This window comes from Sorex araneus, chromosome 6, assembly GCF_027595985.1.
Source record: "Sorex araneus isolate mSorAra2 chromosome 6, mSorAra2.pri, whole genome shotgun sequence".
NCBI lineage: Eukaryota > Metazoa > Chordata > Mammalia > Eulipotyphla > Soricidae > Sorex > Sorex araneus.
Window position 1 is genome coordinate 100,120,194 of NC_073307.1, and position 18,832 is coordinate 100,139,025.

Here is an 18,832-nt window from a genome sequence, read left to right on the forward strand (position 1 = left end):
CCTCCCTACCACCTTCTACACCCCCAGCAGGACCACAGGAGACAGTGGGAGATACATGTTTATTGCATGAAGGTGAACAGTTCAGAGGTGCCCGCCTGCTGCCCGCTCACCATGGGCCAACCAGTGCAAAGTCGGGGAGAGGTCAGCGCCTCAGCCCCAGTGCTCTGCGGCAGGGTGGGGCCAGGCCCAGCCTGGTCCCCAAGGAGAGCCTCCTGCTCTCTCCCCTCCCTCCAAGGTCCTGCCCTAGAGGCTACTGGAGAAGTCACCGGAGCTGGGAGGCTTCAGTCAAGGTGAAGGGTGGAGGCTGGCCAGCTGCCCCTTCTGCTTGAAGTAGAACTGGAAGCGAGACTGGGCGTATTCCTGGGGAGGGGGCCCATCCTATGCATGGGTGAGGGTGCCAGGGACAGGCACCCCCTACCCCAGGACCTGGGCGTGTCCCTGCACTCTCCCCCCCCACCTCCCACCTCCCAGGCTAATCACTCACCAAGTAACCAAATTCTATAGTGGACATGGATGCCTGGAGGATGGACCAGAGTCCCCAAAAGAAATGAGAGGCCAGAGCATACCTGGGGGGCAAGGAAAGTGGGGGGTTCAGAGCCCAGGGCTCAACCCCTTTCTCTAAGCTACCCAAGCAACTAAGCTCTAATTTCTTCCCTCTGCCAAACCCTGTCCTGCCTTGTTTTTTTGTATTTTGGAAGGGTGTCACATCAGTGGTGCTCAGAGGCTGCTCCCTATGGTGCCTGGAGAACTGTGCGGGGCTGAGGACAAAAGTGGGTTTGGCAGCATGAATGCATATACTTTCAGACGTGTCCCATTTCTCTAGCTCCCTGTCCTGACGCTTTCTACCCTCAAACTGTGCCTCCCTGCCAGCCTCAGGCCCCGCCTCACTCCCTCTCCCCATGTTGTCCCGGGCCTGACTAGCTGCTGCCTCCTTAGGCCCCACTTCCCCTGTACCCTACCTCTCCCCACCACCCATCTTTTCTCACCGATTGACTTCTACCAGCAAATCTTCTTCCAGTTTCCTCTGCTCTTCTTGGGAGAGGATCTCGCCTTTTTTAACCTCTGCCAGGTAATGGCGAATAAAATGGAGCTGGGATAAGAGGAGAATCAGGAATTTGGAGGGAGTCTGTGAATTTATTTCACAGTTCACAGTCTCTCCCCACTCCTTCTAGATGTCCCCCCAGTCCTACCCCATACCCAGCCAGCTCCTGCTCCCTGGCCTCTGACCTCTTACCTGCTGTTCCCGGTTGGGGTAGTCTGCAGGCTGTGCTTTGTAGTGAGGCCACTCCTCATGAGTGTAATCATAAACCCACTCACAGAAATGGTTCCCAATGTCAAAGCCCCTGGGGAAGGAGGAGGACACTCAGTCCTTTGAGACCTCGTGGGGCAGGGGGCAGGGAGAAAGTCTGGCCTGTGTGCCAGGGCAACGTGGAGACAGACAGCAGGGGCTGTTGGCATCCTCACCTGTAGTTGTAGCTGCTATACTCAAAGTCCACTAACATTAGATTGTCGGCATTTTTTGGCTCTGAGAGCAGCAAGATGTTCCCTGGGGGACCAGGATAAGGCTAGGTCATTGCAGGGCCCTCAGCCCCTCCCTCACCACGGGCTGGAGACACCCATGTCTTCTCCTACCTTCCTGGATGTCATTGTGGCAGAAGACCACCGGTGATGGGGTGGACAATAACAGCTTCCTGCAGAGGGACAGAAGCCTAGGTCTAGGACAGTAGTCCCTGGGGAGGACCGCAAAGGTTCGGCACACCTCCTGTGCCATTCTGCTCCCCCATCCTGTCGCCCTCACCTGAGGTGGCCCATTTCATCTTTGAGGCTGTACATCTCTAGCAGGTTCATCTGGGGGAGGCCAGAGGGAGGCAGGTCCTGGATCTGCTTTAGGTATCTGAAAGGTCCCAAACAGGGAATGTTCCCGTTTGTTACTCCCTCCCCACCCCTCTCCTGCCTGTCCCGGACCAGAGAGAAGGGCCCGTTTCTGGTCAGTGTGATGCATCTGGCAGACGTGGAGCCTGTGAGGCACAAAGACACTGCCCACTGGAGCAATAGCAGGGTGGCCTGGACAGCGTGAGGGCTCAGCGCAGGCGGGGGCTCTGGCTCACCGCTCCATGGTCCCAAACAGCCAGTGGGGCTCCTTGGTGAAAGGCATCTCCATGCCATGGAACTGGGCCATCTTTGTGGCAATGGTGGCTGACAACACTGGCTCTTGAAGCTCTCGCGTTTTCAGTGGCCGGCTCTGCACCCAGGAACCTATCAGGGTGTTGAGCGGGCTGGGGCAGGAGGGGGGAGGGGTGGGGGAATGCGGGGAGGTCAGGGTCTTGGGGACTGGCCTCTAGCTGGGGTGAAAGATGTAAAGATGCACAACAGGATGGGGCACAGGGGCTGAGGGAAGGAGGAGCCCAGGGGATTTCAGGGCCAGGCCAGGCTCGTACTGGGATATACTGCTCCAGCCGCCCCTCTGGGAAGACTCCGTAGAGCTGGGGCCCCAGCGACCGCTCTGCGAGGATGGCGAACATCACACTCTCCAGAACCAAGGAATCCACGCCCTGAAGGAAGAGGAGGGCAAAGGGCCCAAAGTGCAGCTGCTATACCACAGCAGGCCGCATGCTCTGTCCACCACCATGGTGGTGTGCTGTGATCTGAGTGGCCGGAGCACAGGCGCCTCTGAGTTCTGTCCCTGGCATACAGAGTACTGCCAGGAGAGCCTCCAGGGCGCAGCCAAGGTGTGGGAGGCCAGTCAAGAGCAAGCCCCAAAGACCCGCAGAGTCTAGCATGTTCCAATGTGCTCACCACTTCTCACAAGCAAGGCCAGCAAGGCACTTGCCTCGCCCTCACCTGTAGGATGGCCCCGTACACCCGCAGCAGCACCTCCCGGGGCTCCTCGCCAACGCTGGGCAGGTGGTCAGGAAGTGAGCAGCGGAACAGCAGGTTACTGAGTCCTCCGCTGGGGATCCACAGTGGATACTCAGAAGTCGCCCTGTCCATCCCACAGCCTCTACTACGACGCCCCGCCCCCAGCACTAGCCCCTCCCGCGCCGCCAGCTCCCCGAGGCCCCGCCCCCAGCCCCTCCCACGCCGCCAGCTCCCCGAGGCTCCGCCCTCAACCCCTCCCACGCCGCCAGCTCCCCGGGGCTCCGCCCCCAGCCCCTCCCGCGCCACCACTCCCCGAGGCCCCGCCCCAGCCCCTCCCACGCCGCCAGCTCCCCGAGGCCCCGCCCCCAGCCCCTCCCGCGGCGCCAGCGCCCCGAGGCCCCGCCCCCAGCCCCTCCCGCGCCGCCAGCTCCCCGAGGCCCCGCCCCCCGGCCCCACCTCACGGGCTGCACCCGCAGTTCCTCGGGCGGCACTCGGCGCCAGGCCCCGCCCAGATACTCCCGGCACCACTGGTGGGCTCGGTGTTCGGCGTCACGCGAAAGCGACGAGAAGCGCCGCCGGCTCGGGGCTGCGGCCGGGCACTGCTGAGGGCGCCCGGGGGCCAGGCGGCCTCCGGCGGTCTCGCCCCCACTCCCGGCCGTCTGCTCCGCCGCCATCGCGCGGCCTCGCCCGGCTGCTTCCGGCTGCGCGGGCTGCGCTTCCGGCGCCGCGGGCCGCGCTTCCGGCGCTCCGGGTGACGGCCTCGGGGGGACGGCGCGGCCAGTTGGGCCTGCTCAGGCTGGGGAGAAACGCCCTGCGCCCGGGGCGAAGGGACCGGCCCCCGCAAGGGGCCCGGCGCGGGGCCCGGAGAGCGGCCGGCCGAAGGGGGGGAGGCGCCGGCCCCGCGCTCTGGCCTCCCCGGCGTCCTCACCCCTGCGCTCCTCCCCGCGCTCTTCCCGTCCCCCCTCCGCGCTGTCCCCACCCCCCGCGCTCCTCCTTGCGCTCCTCCCAGTGCCCCCTCCGCGCCGTTTCCACCCCCGTGCTCCTCCCCGCACTCCATTCCCCACCCCCACACCCCTCCCCGCGCTCCTCCTCGTCCCCCCTCAGCACCGTCCCCATCCCTGCGCTCCTCCCCGCGCTCCTCCCGGCACTCTTCTTCCCCCCCCCCCCCCCGTGCTCCCCGCGTTCCTCCCCAGCGGGCCCTGAATAAACCTCATAGACGTGGAATGCAAACAGGGCCTATAGGCGATAGCTATTACTTAAAGACTCAGTCACCTCTGGGAGATCCCCTCATCCGTTGGGGGCGCCTCCATGGATATGAACGACCCCCATCCGCTGCCTCTCCCACCTTCAAACCTGCAACCTATAACAGACCCAGGAGGGGAGCGGCCCAGACCTTGGAGTAGATCCTGGGGTGGGGTGGGATGGGGTTGGGGGGTGCCCCGACAGTAGTGGGTGTCTTGTTCTTATCTTTTTGTTTGCTTTTAGGGGACACACCCAGTGATGCTCAGAGGTTGCTCCTGGCTTTGCGCCCAGAGGGCATGGGGATGCCAGACGGGGTGGTGCTCAGGGGACCACAAGGGATGCCAGGGATTGATCTGGGATCACCTGTGTGCAAGGCAAGCGCCCTACCCGCTGTAATATCTCTGACCCCGCCTTGTGCATTTCTGTTTCTGCCCCAGGATGAAGTCCCAGTTGGCACTTGGCCCATAGTATTGTTTGGGGTGAAACGCCAGAGTGCCCTGGAAGGACTGGTTCTTCCAAAGTAGGCCACATCAACACACACAATAATATTCCCCCAGTTCTTTCCCAAATGGACCCAGAGCCACTTGACAAAGTAACTGATTCACTTTGGAAAGTGGAGTGTCCACACTGTTCAAGGCCTGTTAGACTTAGGGTCTGGGCATCGGACCACTGGCTACTGAGGTCAGATGATACAGAATCCTCACCCAGTGCATGTGTGGAATTATTGCACCCTGCAGTAAGCAGAGCCTGCACATGGGTCCCTGGCCGAAATTCTCCCTTCTCCTGAGTGTCATGTGAGATATATTGCACCTACTTCCCATTCTCAGATGGAATGTGGTCGTCACTGTTATACCCTTTTCATTCATGCCAATGGCCCCTGCAATGTCCTGATGGACTCCAGCTCTGTGAAGTGGATACCCTCCAATGTACCCGTGATATTGGATAATGCAATTTTGTTTTGTTTTTTGAAGGCCTGGCAGTACAGTAGGGTTACACCCTACTCGGGTTGCTTCCAGCTGTGGTGCTGGAGCTGAAACCTGGGCCTTCTGTTTGCAAAACATGACCCCCCCACCCTCACCCAGTCCTCAGGGCTGTCTCCCTGCACCTTATAAGTGCAGTGTTTGAGGTACCACCCAGGGACGCCAGATGTATATTCAAAAAATGAATACCATGCCACAGTGCTCTCTCCACCTGCTTTTGGTGGTCTCAGGCTGCTTTCCTCACCCAGTCTGCAGCCACCGCCAACAGACTCATGAAGGAGGGAACAGGGCCGTCAGGCTGGTTAGTGATCAGTTGCAGTTTATTCCAATCTCATCTCTGTCTCCTTCCAGTCTCACCCATTCCCATATTCCTCCTGTATTTCTCCTCTATCCCCCTACCCACCCTTACAGCCTTAGTTATATTCCCAAATCATGAGGGTTGGGTTAGTGATTACAAATAGGTGTGATCATAGGATCAACAGATGTAAATTCTTCCCTCAGTGGAAGCTTTTTCTAGGACAAATTCTCACCCAGCAAGATGACCCGCCTAAGGGTGAAATACTACTTCGGGGTGTGTTTCTTTTTTTTTGTTTGTTTTTTGGGTCACACCCAGTGATGCACAGGGGTTACTCCTGGCTCTGCACTCAGGAATTACCCCTGGCGGTGCTCAGGGGACCATATGGGATGCTGGGAACCGAACTCGGGTCGGCCGCGTGCAAGGCAAACGCCCTACCCGCTGTACTATCGCTCCAGCCCCTCAAGGTTCTTTGTAGTATTTTTATTATTATTTAAGATTTGTTGAATCTGGGGCTGGAGTGATAGCACAGTGGGTAGGGTGTTTGCCTTGCACGTGGCTCACCCGGGTTCAAATCCCAGCATCCCATATGGTCCCCTGAGCACCGCCAGGGGTAATTCCTGAGTGCATGAGCCAGGAGTAACCCCTGAGCATCACCAGGTGTGACCTAAAAAGAAAAAAAAAAAAGATTTGTTGAATCTGTAGTGATTTTTTTTTATTTCATACCTGACACTGATCATCTTTGTTTGCTCATATTTTTCTTTGAGTAGAGGTATTCAACTTTATTGACTTTTTCAAAGAATCCACTTTTTACTTTATATGATTTTTTCTCCAAAGGTATCTATGTTTTTGTTTCATTGATTTTCTGTTATTTTATTCTTTTATATTTTTTGGGTAACACCCGATGGTGCTTGGGATCACTCCTGGTGGTGATTTTGTTTTGTTTTGTTTTGAGGCTACACCCTTTGGTGCTCAGGATTTACTCCTGGCTCTGTGTTCCAATGAATTACTCCTGGTGGGGCTCAGGGGACCATATGGGGCGCCAGGGATCAAACTGGGGATGTCTACATGCAAGACCAGTGCTCTGCCTGCTGTGCTGCCTCTGTGGTGCTTGGGGGACCTTGTGTTGTTATGGGTGAACCCAGTGCTTCTGCATATAAAGCATTTTCTCAGCCCACTCAGTCATTGCTCTGGCCCAAGCCTATTTTTATGTTAAAATAAATTTCTTTAGCCTATAGTCTGGTCTTCCTTTTTGATATATTTCAATAATCTCTGATTATTATTTTTTTCTTTTTGGGTCATACCAGGTGATGCACAAGGGTTACTCCTGGCTCATGCACTCAGGAATTACTCATGGTTGTGCTCTGGGGACAATAAGGGATGCTGGGAATCAAACCTGGGTCAGCCGCGTGCAAGGCAAACTCCCTACCCACTGTGCTATTGCTCCAGCCTGATTTTAAGTTTTTAAAACCTTCCCATTTACTGTACTTACTGACATTGTTGGGTTTAAATTAAAATCTGCTGTCTGTTTTGTATTTGTCCCATCATTCCTTTATTCCATTTTACCTCATTTTTGCTTATTTTGTATCCATAAAATGTTCCAGCAGCGATAGTGCAGCAGGTAGGGTGTTTGCCTTGCATGCGGCTGACCCAGGTTCGATTCCTCCGCCCCTCTTGAAGAGCCTGGCAAGCTACCGAGAGTATCTCACCTACACAGCAGAGCCTGGCTAATGGCAATCTACCTGTGACATATTCAGTATGCCAAAAACAGTAACAACAAGTCTCACAATGGAGACATTACTGGTGCCTGCTCAAGCAAATAGATGAGCAATGGGATGACAGATATTTTTGTTTTTATTTTGGGCCACCTGATCATGAGCAGGGTTTACTCCTAGCTCTGCACTCAGGGATCACTCCTGGCTCTGTGCTCAGGGGAACATATGGGGTGGGGGGAATCAGAGCACACACCCTACCTGCTATACTATATCTGTGGCTCCAGTCTTGGAAACTTCTGAAGAAAGTACTTTAGGCAAAAGGAAGGTGCTGTCACAGGAAGGTCCACAGTGTGAATGTACAGATCAGAGCTATTTCCCTAGCTCTAAGATTCAATTTCTTTAATACTTGAGTAGTTATCTGATGAGAGATCTATGTAAACAGGCATTATTCAAGCAGAGATGGCAATTCCTTGTTAGTCTTTAGTTTTGGTGGTGGGGGGGGATGTAGATTTCTTATGGAATGAGATTTTGCCTTTTGGTCACTATCCCTGGCTGGAAGGAGCAGCCTGGAGGGTTCCAGTGTGAGGAGCCTGGAATCATCATAAATGAGAAGAACGAGATGAACAAGAGCTCTTGCACACTAGGGCCTGACCCTTGCTCTCAGGCAAGCTTTGAAGCACCAGGGCCCAGAGGATAGGAAAAGTGATGGCAAAACTCAGACTGGTAACACACCCTCAAGTTGATGATGATGTGCATCCATGCTCAGGAGAGAGGGAATGTTCTGGAGTTACATGGGAAGCCTAAGTCCCTGGTTCTAGGCCATTTTTTGCCTGAGTCTGGGGGCAAGGCATTTCATAAGGGGCAGGGATGAACAGGGAGAAGCCTGGGGAAAGTTGTGGGGGGTCATGGTCTGAGATGGAATTTAGGAATCCAAGGGTTTATGGCTGGTGGACATCCAGGTGGAGCAAAACCCTCAGACTTTGGGAGAGGTCACCAGAGAAACTCCAAAGGTGGCTATTGTGTAATATCAGGCGTGCAGAGGTGCCCATGGGCTGCTGCGTGTGACAAACTGGGGTGGAAAAGGAAGCCAGGAAATTGGGATCCAAGTTTGCAAATGCTGGGAAGAAACCTGGAGTTTTGTGGGGAAAGCTGGGGTGTGGTTAGCAGGGCTTATAGAATGGAAAGAGCAGCAGCCTGGCAGGGATTGGATGTGCCAGCCTGGGAGAACCACAAACCCTCTCTCACTTGTGCTGAGCGCATACTTCATGCCTACCGGGCACTGCTGGGAGCTCAGACAGTGCAGAATGGGTCTGAGCTCTTCCCTGGATCTCAGTCACAGGGGAGGGAGACAAATTCATAGATGCCATATTCTTAGGAAAAAAGAATGCAACTGAGAGAAAACAGAAGCTGAGCCTGGGGCACCCAAGAAGGCACATGTGCTTCCCTGTGGCCAAAGGCCTCCTGTCCAAGATGGAGCTGGGTGCCAGAAAGAACAGTGCCTCCCACCCCACTCCCTGCATTTGGCCAAGTGCTTCATTCTTCACTCAGAAATGGTTTTCCACTGAAGCAGTTCAGACCAGGATGTATCAGGGCACAGTCCTGGTGGAGGGGAGGGCATGCTTTGGCCCGAACTCTGTCCTGGGTCTCCTAACTGCCTCTCACCTCAGCCACTTCCCAGCCCTGCCTTCCCAGCCCTTACAGCCTACCCTGCCCTCACACACAGCCACGGTCCAACTGGGTCCAGCCGCTTACATAGTTGGTACTGGTGGAGCAGCCATTATTGAAGGATTCTGAGTTTTGCAGGAGCCCATCAGATCCCAAATCCACCAGCACGGTCGGCATCAGCCTCTGCAGGTTCCGGCTCAGTCCCTGTCCAGGCTCTCTGAGCGGCCAGCGCTGACCCAGCAGCACTTGGACTGAGGTCTGCAGCCAGCAGGAGCCAGCACCACTGTCCTGGCTCTGACCTGCCATGCGGGGAGACAGCTCCCCAGCCCAGGCAGCCTGGTAAGCGTGTCCCGGCCCGGTCAGCACTGCTGGAGGGACAGCTCCAGGCAGCTCGGATCAGCACTGGAAACGGACAGCCCTTGATCCCCTTCTCCAGCCCTGGTCGGGTCAGTCCCTGAACCCCTTCTCCAGCCCTGGTCAGGTTCTAAGTCCCGTTTTTTAAATTTTTGCCCCGGTCACCCGAGGGACGGACAGCCCTCTGTCCCCTCTTCCAGCCCCGGAGCCCCTCTTTGCCCGGGTCATTCCGGGTGCGGGGGAAGTCCCAGAGCCCCTTCTCCAGTCCGGGCGGCCCCGGAGGCCCTTCTCTGCCCCCGCCGGCCTGGCCCCGGCGCCCACCCTCGGCGGGGACAGGCCGCGGCCCCGCCCCGCGCGCGCGTCTCCGCCAACCCGCGGCCGCGCCTCCCCCTCCCTGCGGCGCGGCTGCCGCGGTGTCCGCGCGGCTCTCGGGCGTGTCGCGGGCCCGGGCGCTGTCGCAGGGCGTGTGGCCCGTCCCCCCCGCCCCCCGCAGCCGCGGCCGGAGAAGATGGCGGACCGCGCGGAGATGTTCTCGCTGTCCACCTTCCACTCGCTGTCCCCGCCCGGGTGCAGGTAGGCCCGCCCCTCCCCCACCGCGGCCTGCGCCCGGCCGCGCGCCCGTTTTTGTCCCGGGTCCCGTCCCCGGGGGAGGCCTGGGCCCGGTGTGGCCTAGCCGAGCCGTCCGCGCAGCGCCCTGTGTCCTTTCCGCCCTGCCGCGCGCCTCCGGGCCTGGCCCTCGGGGTCCGGTCGGGGGAGGACAGTCGCAGGCCGGGACCTTGGGGGGAGGGGCCAGAAGCTACGGAGTGGCTGGGCTGGAGCCACCCCCAGACCCTTCCCCCACCAAGGCGCCACCCCGCCCTCTCCCCGCGGCTTCAGCCCCCTCCCCCCGAGGGACCCGTAGAGGCCTCACGGAGCGAGCGCGCCGCGGCCTGTCTGGGGGAAGGGGAGGACAGCCCAGAGTGCCCTAGTGGTCATGGCTCAGATTCTGGGAGCCACTGGACAGCTGTGCTGAGAGTGCAAGATGGTGGCAGGACGCGGGGCTGGGAGTTGGAGGGTGTCCCCCGCCCTTCCTAAGGACCAGTTTCCAGGCAGGCTGGGGGGCTCTTTCCCTGGAGCCCCGCCCGCCCTTTAACCCCCAGTCTCCCTCCAGGCCACCCCAGGACATAAGCCTGGAAGAATTCGACGATGAGGATCTGTCAGAGATCACGGATGACTGTGGTCTGGGCCTCAGCTATGACTCAGACCACTGTGAGAAGGTGGGCATGGGGCTGGGGCCAGGGCCCACGCAGAGAGGAGCTGCCCACCTACCCCTGTTTGGTTTTGCTCAGGCCTTCAAGGTGAACAACCCAGCCTCACAAGAGTCCTCTGGCAGCCTCCCCCAGGCTACTCGGTCTGAGGTCTTCCTCCTCTTTTTGGGGGTCTTCAGCAGGTTGTGGTCCCTCCCAGGGCCTCCTCACATCCCCCACCAAACCCCCATGGCAGCCAGCTGCTCTGAGTGAGGGCAGCTGTGCCAGTGTGCGGACGGCTGCTGGCCTCGGTCCTCAAACTTCTCACCCCTCCAGCTGCCACCATGTCTCTCTTCCGTCCCTACTCCAGCCTCTGGACTCCTGCAGCCCATGGGGAGGGCAGATGCACGAGGCAGGGCTGATTCCTGGGGGAGGGCCCAGGTGCAGTACCAGGTGGGGGGAGGGACCAGCCCAGGTGACATGGAGGCCTCCAGGGACCCTTGCCAGGGGAAGCCACACAGCGTGTGCCCTTAGGGAGGCCTGGCAGAGCTGGGCCTGGGATTGTAGGAGGGGCTTCACCTGCTGAGGGCCTGAGACCAGGACAAGTCGCTGTTTCTGGGCTGGCCACCTCTTCCTTGGTGCATGGTCTGTGTTGAGGCCCCGTGTCACTGAGGTGCTGACCCATTCCTGGTGGGGCTTGGATCTCTGTGTGTATGTGTGTGTGTGGGGGACACCCCGGGTGCTGTTTGCAGGGGTTGTGAGTTTCACCATGATGTCAGGGAGGATGCTGATGTCCGATGTTGAGAAGTTTGGAGGCGAGGGGAGGCTGCCCATTGATCAGGCCACTCAGACCCCGTCTCCCTTCTTGGCAGTTTGGGCTTGGACCAAGAGCTGGAGTGATCCTTCTGAATGTTGCTTAAGCAGATTTATTGGGTTGGGGGCATAGCCAGGCTTGGGGCCCACGGGATTACACCTGGCAGTGCTCCAGGGGCCCTGCTGGGTGGGATGGAAGCTGAAAGCATGTGCTCTGCCCCCGAGCTCCATCTCTGGCCCTGGTACCTTAAGCAGGCACAAACCAACAGTCCTGCAAGCGGCAGCATCCCTCCGCCCTCCTGCTCCCCTTCTGGCATTTGGGCCCTGAGCTTTGTCCCTGTCTCCCTCCTTCCTGCAGGATAGTCTTTCCCTGGGGCGTTCGGAGCAGCCGCACCCCATCTGCTCCTTCCAGGATGACTTCCAAGAGTTTGAGATGATCGATGACAATGAAGAGGAGGAGGAAGAGGAGGAGGAGGAGGATGAGGAGGAGGATGAGGAGGAGGGATGCGTGGAGGGCAAGGAGGGAGGCCGAGGCGGCCCAGGGGAGCCCCTGATCCCCTCCCCCACCTTGGAGGAAACCCCTAAGCACCGGCCCACCACGCTCCACCTGACTAAGTTGGGAGCCCAGGTGAGTCCCTAGATTCCGCACCTCTCGGCAGCCTGACCCCAGCTTCCAAGGCCCGAGCCTCTCAGCGCCGCTCTCCCGTCCTCGTCCCGCAGGACTCTCTCAACAACAACAACGGAGGCTTTGCCCCTGGACCCCCGCGCGCCTGGCAGGAGACCGAGCTGAGCGCGCCCGCCCGGGAGCCGCTCCGAGGTGAGGAGGGGCGGGGCCTGGGACGGGGCGGGGGCTTGGGCGGAGCAGGAGAGGGCGGGTGAGAAGCGCGTGACGGGGCATGGCCCCGGGGAGATGGGGCTGGGGCATGGGCAGGTCTGGACAGGGGATGGCGGCCGGACAGGAGGTAGGTCTGGACAGGAGCGGGTACTGCACAGGGCAGGTCTGGATAGACCGCGGGGAGCGGACAGGGGGCAGGTCCGAACAGGGAGCGGATCCGGAAGAGGGTGGGGTCTGGGCGGGGGGCGGGCCTGGACGGGGCGGGGACTGGGCAGGAGGAGCGTTCGGACCGCGGGCGGGAACTGGACGGGGCGGGGCCCGGCTGCCCGCGGACCCAGCTGCCGTGTCCCCCGCCCCGCAGAGCCGCCCGCCCCGCGCGCGCCCCCCAGGGACAGCCCCTCGCCCGTGAGCGCCGCGGGAGCCCCGGGCGCAGACGGGGCGTCGCCGTCGTCGGACCCGGGCATCGAGGCGGACCTGGGCAGCGGCGGCGGGCGGCGCGGCAGCGCGGAGCTGTGGTCGCCGGGCTCGGGCCGCCTCATCTCGTGCATCTCCGAGGCCGAGCTGGAGCTGAGCAGCGACGGCGGCAGCAGCAGCAGCGGCCGCTCCTCGCACCTCACCAACTCCATCGAGGAGGCGTCGTCGCCCGCGTCCGAGCCCGAGCGCGCGCCGCGCCGCCCCGCCTTCCTGCCCGTGCGCGCCGACGACACCAACAGCGAGTACGAGTCGGGCTCCGAGTCGGAGGCGGACGTGAGCGAGGAGGCCGACTCGCCCTGGCTGCTCAGCAACCTCGTGAGCCGCATGCTGTCCGAGGGCGCGGCGCCCATCCGCTGCCCCGGCCAGTGCCTGTCCCCCGCCGGCCGCGCCGAGCCGCCCGCCGCGCCCTGCCTCGTCCTCAGCAACCCCACGCGCGACACCATCACGCCGCTGCGCGCCCGCGCCTGCTCGGCCGCCTGCTCGGAGGAGGAGGACGACGACGACGAGGCCGAGGCCCGGGGCCAGGTCGGGGCTGGGCGCGCGCACCCCACCGCGGCCCTGGACGCGTCGCTGGTGTACGACGCGGTCAAGTACACGCTGGTGGTGGACGAGCACACGCAGCTGGAGCTGGTGAGCCTGCGGCGCTGCGCCGGCCTAGGCGAGGACAGCCAGGACAGCAGCGGGGAGGCCAGCGAGGAGGAGTCGGGCGCTGCCCTGCTGGACGCCGGCCAGGATCCCGGGGACGAGTCCCCTGACAGCCCCGACCTCACCTTCTCCAAGAAGTTCCTCAATGTCTTTGTCAACAGCACCTCGCGTTCCTCCAGTGAGTGCTTAGGGTCTGCAGGGCAGGGGTGGGGTGGGAGGGGGCCCACCTCCAGCCAGCCAGTCCCCCCATCCACAGCCCATGACAACTTGTGGACAGTTTGGGGCCGCGGGGGTTCAGCTAGGCCATGCACCGTCATGTTCCATGGGGAGGGGATGGGGAACCCAGCCAGGCCATGGCCCTTCCTGCCGAGTGTCCCCCCTCTCAGGCACAGAGTCCTTCGGCCTCTTTTCCTGCCTTGTGAATGGCGAGGAGCGGGAACAGACCCACAGGGCTGTCTTCAGGTGAGCTGGTCCCCACCCAGTCAGCCCTACCCCACGCCCTTCTGCCCCCCATGTCACCCTTTTCTCCCTGCGCCCCTGATGCCCTCCTGTCCCCTCACTCAGGTTCATTCCCCGCCACCCTGATGAGCTGGAGCTGGACGTGGATGACCCGGTGCTGGTGGAGGCTGAGGAGGATGACTTCTGGTTCCGGGGCTTCAACATGCGCACCGGAGAGCGTGGCGTCTTCCCTGCCTTCTACGCCCATGCTGTGCCGGGCACTGCCAAGGACCTGCTGGGTGAGGGCCCAGAGCCACACTACAGACCCCCACCTGACACATACCCAGGGGCTGCACAGACCCAGACCTCAGGGCTGCATAGACCCCCACCCCTCAGGGTTGCACAGACTCTCCCCCCACACACACCTGACATACCCCTCTTCGCAGGGAGCAAGCGCGGCCCATGTTGGGTGGATCGCTTTGATGTGCAGTTCCTGGGTTCTGTGGAGGTACCCTGTCACCAGGGCAACGGGATCCTGTGTGCGGCCATGCAGAAGGTCAGTGGGGAGGCCAGGGCCTGCCTCCATCTCCCTGGGTTCCTTGGCCATTCAGTGGGCCACTCCATTCCCGCGGCTTCTGCCTCCCTGCAGCCTGTTTTCCTTTTATCTGGGCCCCTTCTTGGGTGCTTGCTGTGAGCACCTGCAGATCCTGAACTTGAAGAGGCAGAGCCAGGCGAGGGGAGTCCTGGCCAGGCAGGGAGGACGGGAGGCAGCAGCCTGGGTGGAGGAGCCTTTGGGCCAGGTGAGGTGGCCTCATCTCTCAGAAGCAGTGTTTGCTGCCCAGACACGGGCAGCGGTGCCTTGCAGCCCCGAGAACCTCCTGTCCCTCCCTCGCCCGGCTTCCTCCCCAGATTGCCACGGCTCGCAAGTTGACCGTCCACCTGCGCCCACCTGCCTCCTGTGACCTGGAGATTTCCCTTCGGGGCGTCAAGCTGAGTCTGAGCGGAGGGCCTGAGGTGGGACTCGGAGGCAGAGGGCCCGGGGCAGTGAAATGGAGGGTGTGCAGGGAGGATGCTTAGCAGGGCCAGGCCAGGCCAGTCTGACGTGGACCCCATGGTGTTGTCCAGTTCCAGCGCTGCAGCCATTTCTTCCAGATGAAGAACATTTCCTTCTGCGGCTGCCATCCCCGTAACAGCTGGTGAGCATCACCCCTACCCCCACCCAGACCTGAGAGGACCCTCTTCTCTCAGACCAGCTGAGCAGTGCCCTGGGTGAGAGCCGCCCAGGGCCGGGGTGTCAGTGGGTCCCAGTGGTGATGTGCCCCGATGTGACAGCATGTGACAGGCGGGTCCTGACTGCTGTGCAGAGTCAGGCCCTGGTCTCTGACATGGAGCAAATGCAGGCCTGACCCGGGGCAGGCAGGCAGGTAGGTGTGGCCCCACTGAGAGGAGAGAGAGGAGCACCCAGTCTAGCGGGGGCATCTTCCATGTCCTTGTCTCCTGGGAGTGCGAGGCCTTGATAGCCGTGGCTGTGGCAGATACTGAGGTGTGTCCACAATGCCACCTGTGCTGGGGAGGAGGCAGCTCTGCTGGCAGGGCTGGTGGCAGAGCTCATCTGGTCGCGTCTCAGTGTGTGGGGAGGACAGTGCCCCATGTGGCATCAGAGCACCGGCATCACCCTCAGCCCAGGCGTGCAGGCATGGCACCTGCTGAGGGGAGCCAGAGTGACCGTCATGTCACCGGGTGGTTGCGTGCCCTTGGGCAAGTGTGTGTGGAGGGTCAGGACACCCCGTCTCAGGCTGTTGGAGGCTTCTCTGCCCCTGGGACTGGGGGAGCAGGAGCCACAGTGAGTATGGGACTGAAAGTGTGGGGACGCAAATGTGCCCTGTTCCTGGGAAACAGGAGTGTGTTGTTCTGGCAGTGACATCTGTCCTGAAGGTCCCAGATAATGCTCAGACCTGGAGCATGAGGACACAGCTGCTGGGCAGTGTGTGTGTGCGTGTGTTGGGATGCATGTGTATATGAGTGTGTAGGTGCTAAGTGTGTGAATGTATGAGAATGTGTGTGTGTGTGTGTGTGTGTGTGTGTGTGTGTGTGTGCTTTCCTGCCACAGAACTGTAACAAGGGCTCAGGAAGGGCTTAGAGGGAAGAGTGGTGCCTGAGGTGGGGTTGGCCCTTCCAGGAAGAGGTGTGCTCATAGTTCAGGGGGCAGTGTGAGCCCCACGTGGGAGTTTGGGGACAGCTGTGCTTGCAGGACAGCAAGGCTGGGCAGGGAGGGAGATCAGGACACCAGGAGGCAGGACTCAGCTGACTCAGCTTGACATGGAGAGCTGGGCAAGGCCTTGCTGAGAGGCTGGAGCAGGCCCAAATGCGGGGCCAAGCCCGAATGTGGGACCCCCAGGGCCTGCAGCTGGGACCAAGCCTGAGTGTGGGACCCCCAGACTCTGCAGGCTGGGAGTGGGTCAGAGTGTGGGACCCCCAGGCCCTGCAGGCTGGGACCAAGCCTGAGTGTGGGACTCCCCCCTGGTCCCACTGCTGAGCTGGCTCTGGAGAACGGCCTGGCTGGCCTGTCGTGAGCAGGACCCAGGTCACTAGCCAGCTCCTCATGGGGATAGAGCTGGATTTGGACTGGAAAGCATGTGGCTCCCCCCACCCCACTCTCTGAGGCCTGGGCGGGTACGGGTGCGGGACAGGCCTCCAATTGCCGCCCTCCTGTCTCCCTGCAGCTACTTTGGCTTCATCACCAAGCACCCGCTGCTGAGCCGCTTCGCCTGCCATGTCTTTGTCTCCCAGGAGTCCATGAGGGCCGTGGCCCAGAGTGTGGGGTGAGCGGGGCCCAGGGGCCGGAGAGAGAATCAGGTGGGGTGGGCAACGGGCCCTGAGGCAGGGGCTGGGGAGGACATCAGAGGGAAGGCTGGCACGGGCCAGGATGAGGGCTACCGGGGAACACCTGGGCCACAGGGCACTTGTGAGAATGCAGGGTGATGGGGGAGCCGAGAGGGTGAGTCCAGGGTGACGCAAGTGGTCTGTCCACAGCCGTGCCTTCCTGGAATACTACCAGGAGCACCTGGAGTACGCCTGCCCCACAGAGGACATCTACCTGGAGTAGCCGCTCCGCCCTCCCACTCCAGGTGCAGCTGGGGCTGGGGGTCTCAAGAGCCCATGGTGGCTTCAGCAAGGACTGGACTGGGGGCCTTCGGGGCCTGGGCTGTGCTGGAGGCTCCTCCGTGCTCGCCCGCCTCTCTGCTCCCCTGCCTCGTCTCCCCATCTGCCCTGCCCTCTCTGTGCCTGCACACTCTTCCCTCCGCTCTTTACTTTGGGGTCAGAACTGGGGGGCGAGGGGAGGGGAAGCGGCAGGGAGCAGCAACGTAGGCCCCCAGGTGGCCCCTCCTGCCCTCCCCGTGATTTATAAAGGAATTTTAATTTTTATAGTGAATCTCCAGGGATTATGGCCTCCTTAACCATGGGGACAGAGGAAGGGACCCCCTTAATGCCCCAGGTGGAGCTCAGGGGAGCAGCGAGGGGTCCCCAAGGGCTCTGGGAAGACAGTGGTTCTGAGGCTCACTTAAGCACCCAGGCCTGCCATGAGGAGGGACCCCGCCCTGGCCACACCAGCGCCCGCTTTGCCTCTGCAATGCTCCCCGCAGACCAGCGCCTCAATAAACTCTCTGCTTGGTGTGATCACGGCTGTTTGTGGGGGGACCCGGGTGTGGGCTGGTGGCGGGACAGACCCCAGGGTGATGGGGTCCTGGCAAGTGTCTTCCCCGGTGCTCTCTGAAACATCCCTGCATTCCCTCCAGAATTCTCCCTGGTTACACTTGAGTCACCATGGGGAGCTGAGCCCTGGGAAAGGGCACCTAGCCTGCCACACCTGCACCTCCCAATGGGAACCTCAAGGAGACGTGATGGGGCTATCATGGTTGGTCTTCAGTGTGTGTGCACAGCTGTGTGTGCGCATGCAGAGTTGTGTGGGGGTTGTATGTGTGCATGGCTGTGTGTGTGCACGGTTGCACTTGCACCACTGTGCATGTACCATGGTGTGTGTGGTTGTATGCATGCATGGCTGAGTTCATATCCTGTGTGTGCATGTGCAGCTGTGTACCACTGTGTGCACAGCTGTGTGCATGCATGGTTGTGTGAGTGCATGGCTATGTGTGGATGCACAGCTGTGTGTGCATGCATGGCTCTGTGTGTGTGTGTGTACAGCTGTGTGTGTGTGTGCATGGCTGTGGTGAGCCTGATTTGTTCCCTCTTCCTCCTGGAGCCCCCCTTGTCACCTTACTGGATGGTGCTTCACAAAACCCGACATACCATGGTCCTGATGAGAAAGGACACAGGCTTGGGGGCTCACTGCTTGCTCACAAGTTCTCCCTGTGCCTCATTTTGTCCATGTTCTGCATTTGGTTTCCTCCCAGTGTTGTCCTGGAGCACTAGAGCCAGTGGGACCCCCCTTGCAGTCTCCTTCACCCTTCCTTGTTCCCCCTAAGTCTGCCATCCCCTGCCTTCTGCCTGCTGGACCCAACCGACCAGCCTGTGCCAGAGACAGGTCAGCTCCAGCCTGCCTGGGCGCTGCTGGACCCAGATGCCGACCAGCGTCTTCCTCTCAGCTCCAGGGGCTCCCTGTGGGACCCCATCTGGCCTATTTGGCCCTGTCTCTGTCCCTTTCCTCCAGAGCCTGGGGCATCCCTCTACCCGCCATCCCACCCTGCGACTACTGCTGGGAGGGAAAACCGTGAACATGGAGTGGTGACTGAGCACAGGCTGGCCTAGAGAGACAGATACAGGGTCTGAGCAGGGTCGGAGGGCTCAGGGCAGGGACCGCCTTGCTGGCTGGAGGCCAGGATTTCAATTCCTGGCACCAGCCACACACTGAGCTGCACCCTGCAGCCTGCCAGCAGTGAGGGCCACCCCAGTGAGCACAGCTGTGAACATTACACACATGTGTGGTCATCACTGCAGCCAAAGGAAGGGGAAGACGTGCTCGGAAAACAGGAAGTTTGTGTCCTTACCTTCCTGCACATGGGGCGACCGTCAGCGTCACTGGCCAGAGAAGGTGTGGGGGTGCCGCCTGTGTCAGTGGCTGTAGGGACTCTGGGGTGTGGTCAGCAAGGCCCCTACACCATCCAGCGCTGAGAGGTGAGTCACAGAACACTACCTGGCCATCACACCAGTTTCCACGTCCTGTCCCACAGGCTGTACTGGCTTGCAGTGCCCCTGAACCCTGCAGGGCCTCTGCTATTAAGGCTGCCTTCTCTCCTCAGAACTCTGCAAGGTGGTGCTGGGGCCCAGCCTCA

At 60.7% G+C, this 18,832-nt stretch overlaps 2 protein-coding genes across 2 annotated transcripts; one reads left to right on the forward strand and one right to left on the reverse strand.

Moving 5' to 3' along the window:
• Nucleotides 1-40: 40 nt before the first annotated feature.
• CHKB (choline kinase beta) lies at nucleotides 41-3,809 on the reverse strand. Its single transcript, XM_055142159.1, has 11 exons — nucleotides 3,316-3,809; nucleotides 2,842-2,950; nucleotides 2,439-2,552; nucleotides 2,109-2,242; nucleotides 1,799-1,894; nucleotides 1,633-1,691; nucleotides 1,465-1,546; nucleotides 1,235-1,343; nucleotides 987-1,090; nucleotides 485-566; nucleotides 41-360 (listed from the first exon to the last, which is right to left on the reverse strand). Exons 1-11 carry the CDS (start codon nucleotides 3,531-3,533, stop codon nucleotides 286-288), a joined length of 1,182 nt encoding a protein of 393 aa, XP_054998134.1. The 5' UTR covers nucleotides 3,534-3,809; the 3' UTR covers nucleotides 41-285.
• A 5,692-nt stretch (nucleotides 3,810-9,501) lies between these two features.
• MAPK8IP2 (mitogen-activated protein kinase 8 interacting protein 2) lies at nucleotides 9,502-17,219 on the forward strand. The gene is made up of 12 exons (XM_055143040.1): nucleotides 9,502-9,683; nucleotides 10,261-10,366; nucleotides 11,508-11,777; nucleotides 11,870-11,966; nucleotides 12,346-13,281; nucleotides 13,490-13,565; nucleotides 13,668-13,840; nucleotides 13,988-14,097; nucleotides 14,451-14,555; nucleotides 14,667-14,737; nucleotides 16,265-16,363; nucleotides 16,575-17,219. Exons 1-12 carry the CDS (start codon nucleotides 9,619-9,621, stop codon nucleotides 16,645-16,647), a joined length of 2,181 nt encoding a protein of 726 aa, XP_054999015.1. The 5' UTR covers nucleotides 9,502-9,618; the 3' UTR covers nucleotides 16,648-17,219.
• Nucleotides 17,220-18,832: the final 1,613 nt, after the last annotated feature.

What these genes read in the sequence shown, in the direction of transcription:
- MAPK8IP2 (XM_055143040.1), top strand. Translation starts at nt 9,619, where the DNA reads ATGGCGGACCGCGCGGAGATGTTCTCGCTGTCCACCTTCCACTCGCTG. An exon ending in CAGCACCTCGCGTTCCTCCA is followed by an intron (nt 13,282 to 13,489) that starts GTGAGTGCTTAG and finishes CCCCCCTCTCAG; the next exon opens with GCACAGAGTCCTTCGGCCTC. An exon ending in TGTGTGCGGCCATGCAGAAG is followed by an intron (nt 14,098 to 14,450) that starts GTCAGTGGGGAG and finishes CTTCCTCCCCAG; the next exon opens with ATTGCCACGGCTCGCAAGTT.
- CHKB (XM_055142159.1), bottom strand. Translation starts at nt 3,533, where the DNA reads ATGGCGGCGGAGCAGACGGCCGGGAGTGGGGGCGAGACCGCCGGAGGC. An exon ending in CTGCGGGTGCAGCCCGTGAG is followed by an intron (nt 2,951 to 3,315) that starts GTGGGGCCGGGG and finishes GTGGATCCCCAG; the next exon opens with CGGAGGACTCAGTAACCTGC. An exon ending in GATGAAATGGGCCACCTCAG is followed by an intron (nt 1,692 to 1,798) that starts GTGAGGGCGACA and finishes GTCCCTCTGCAG; the next exon opens with GAAGCTGTTATTGTCCACCC.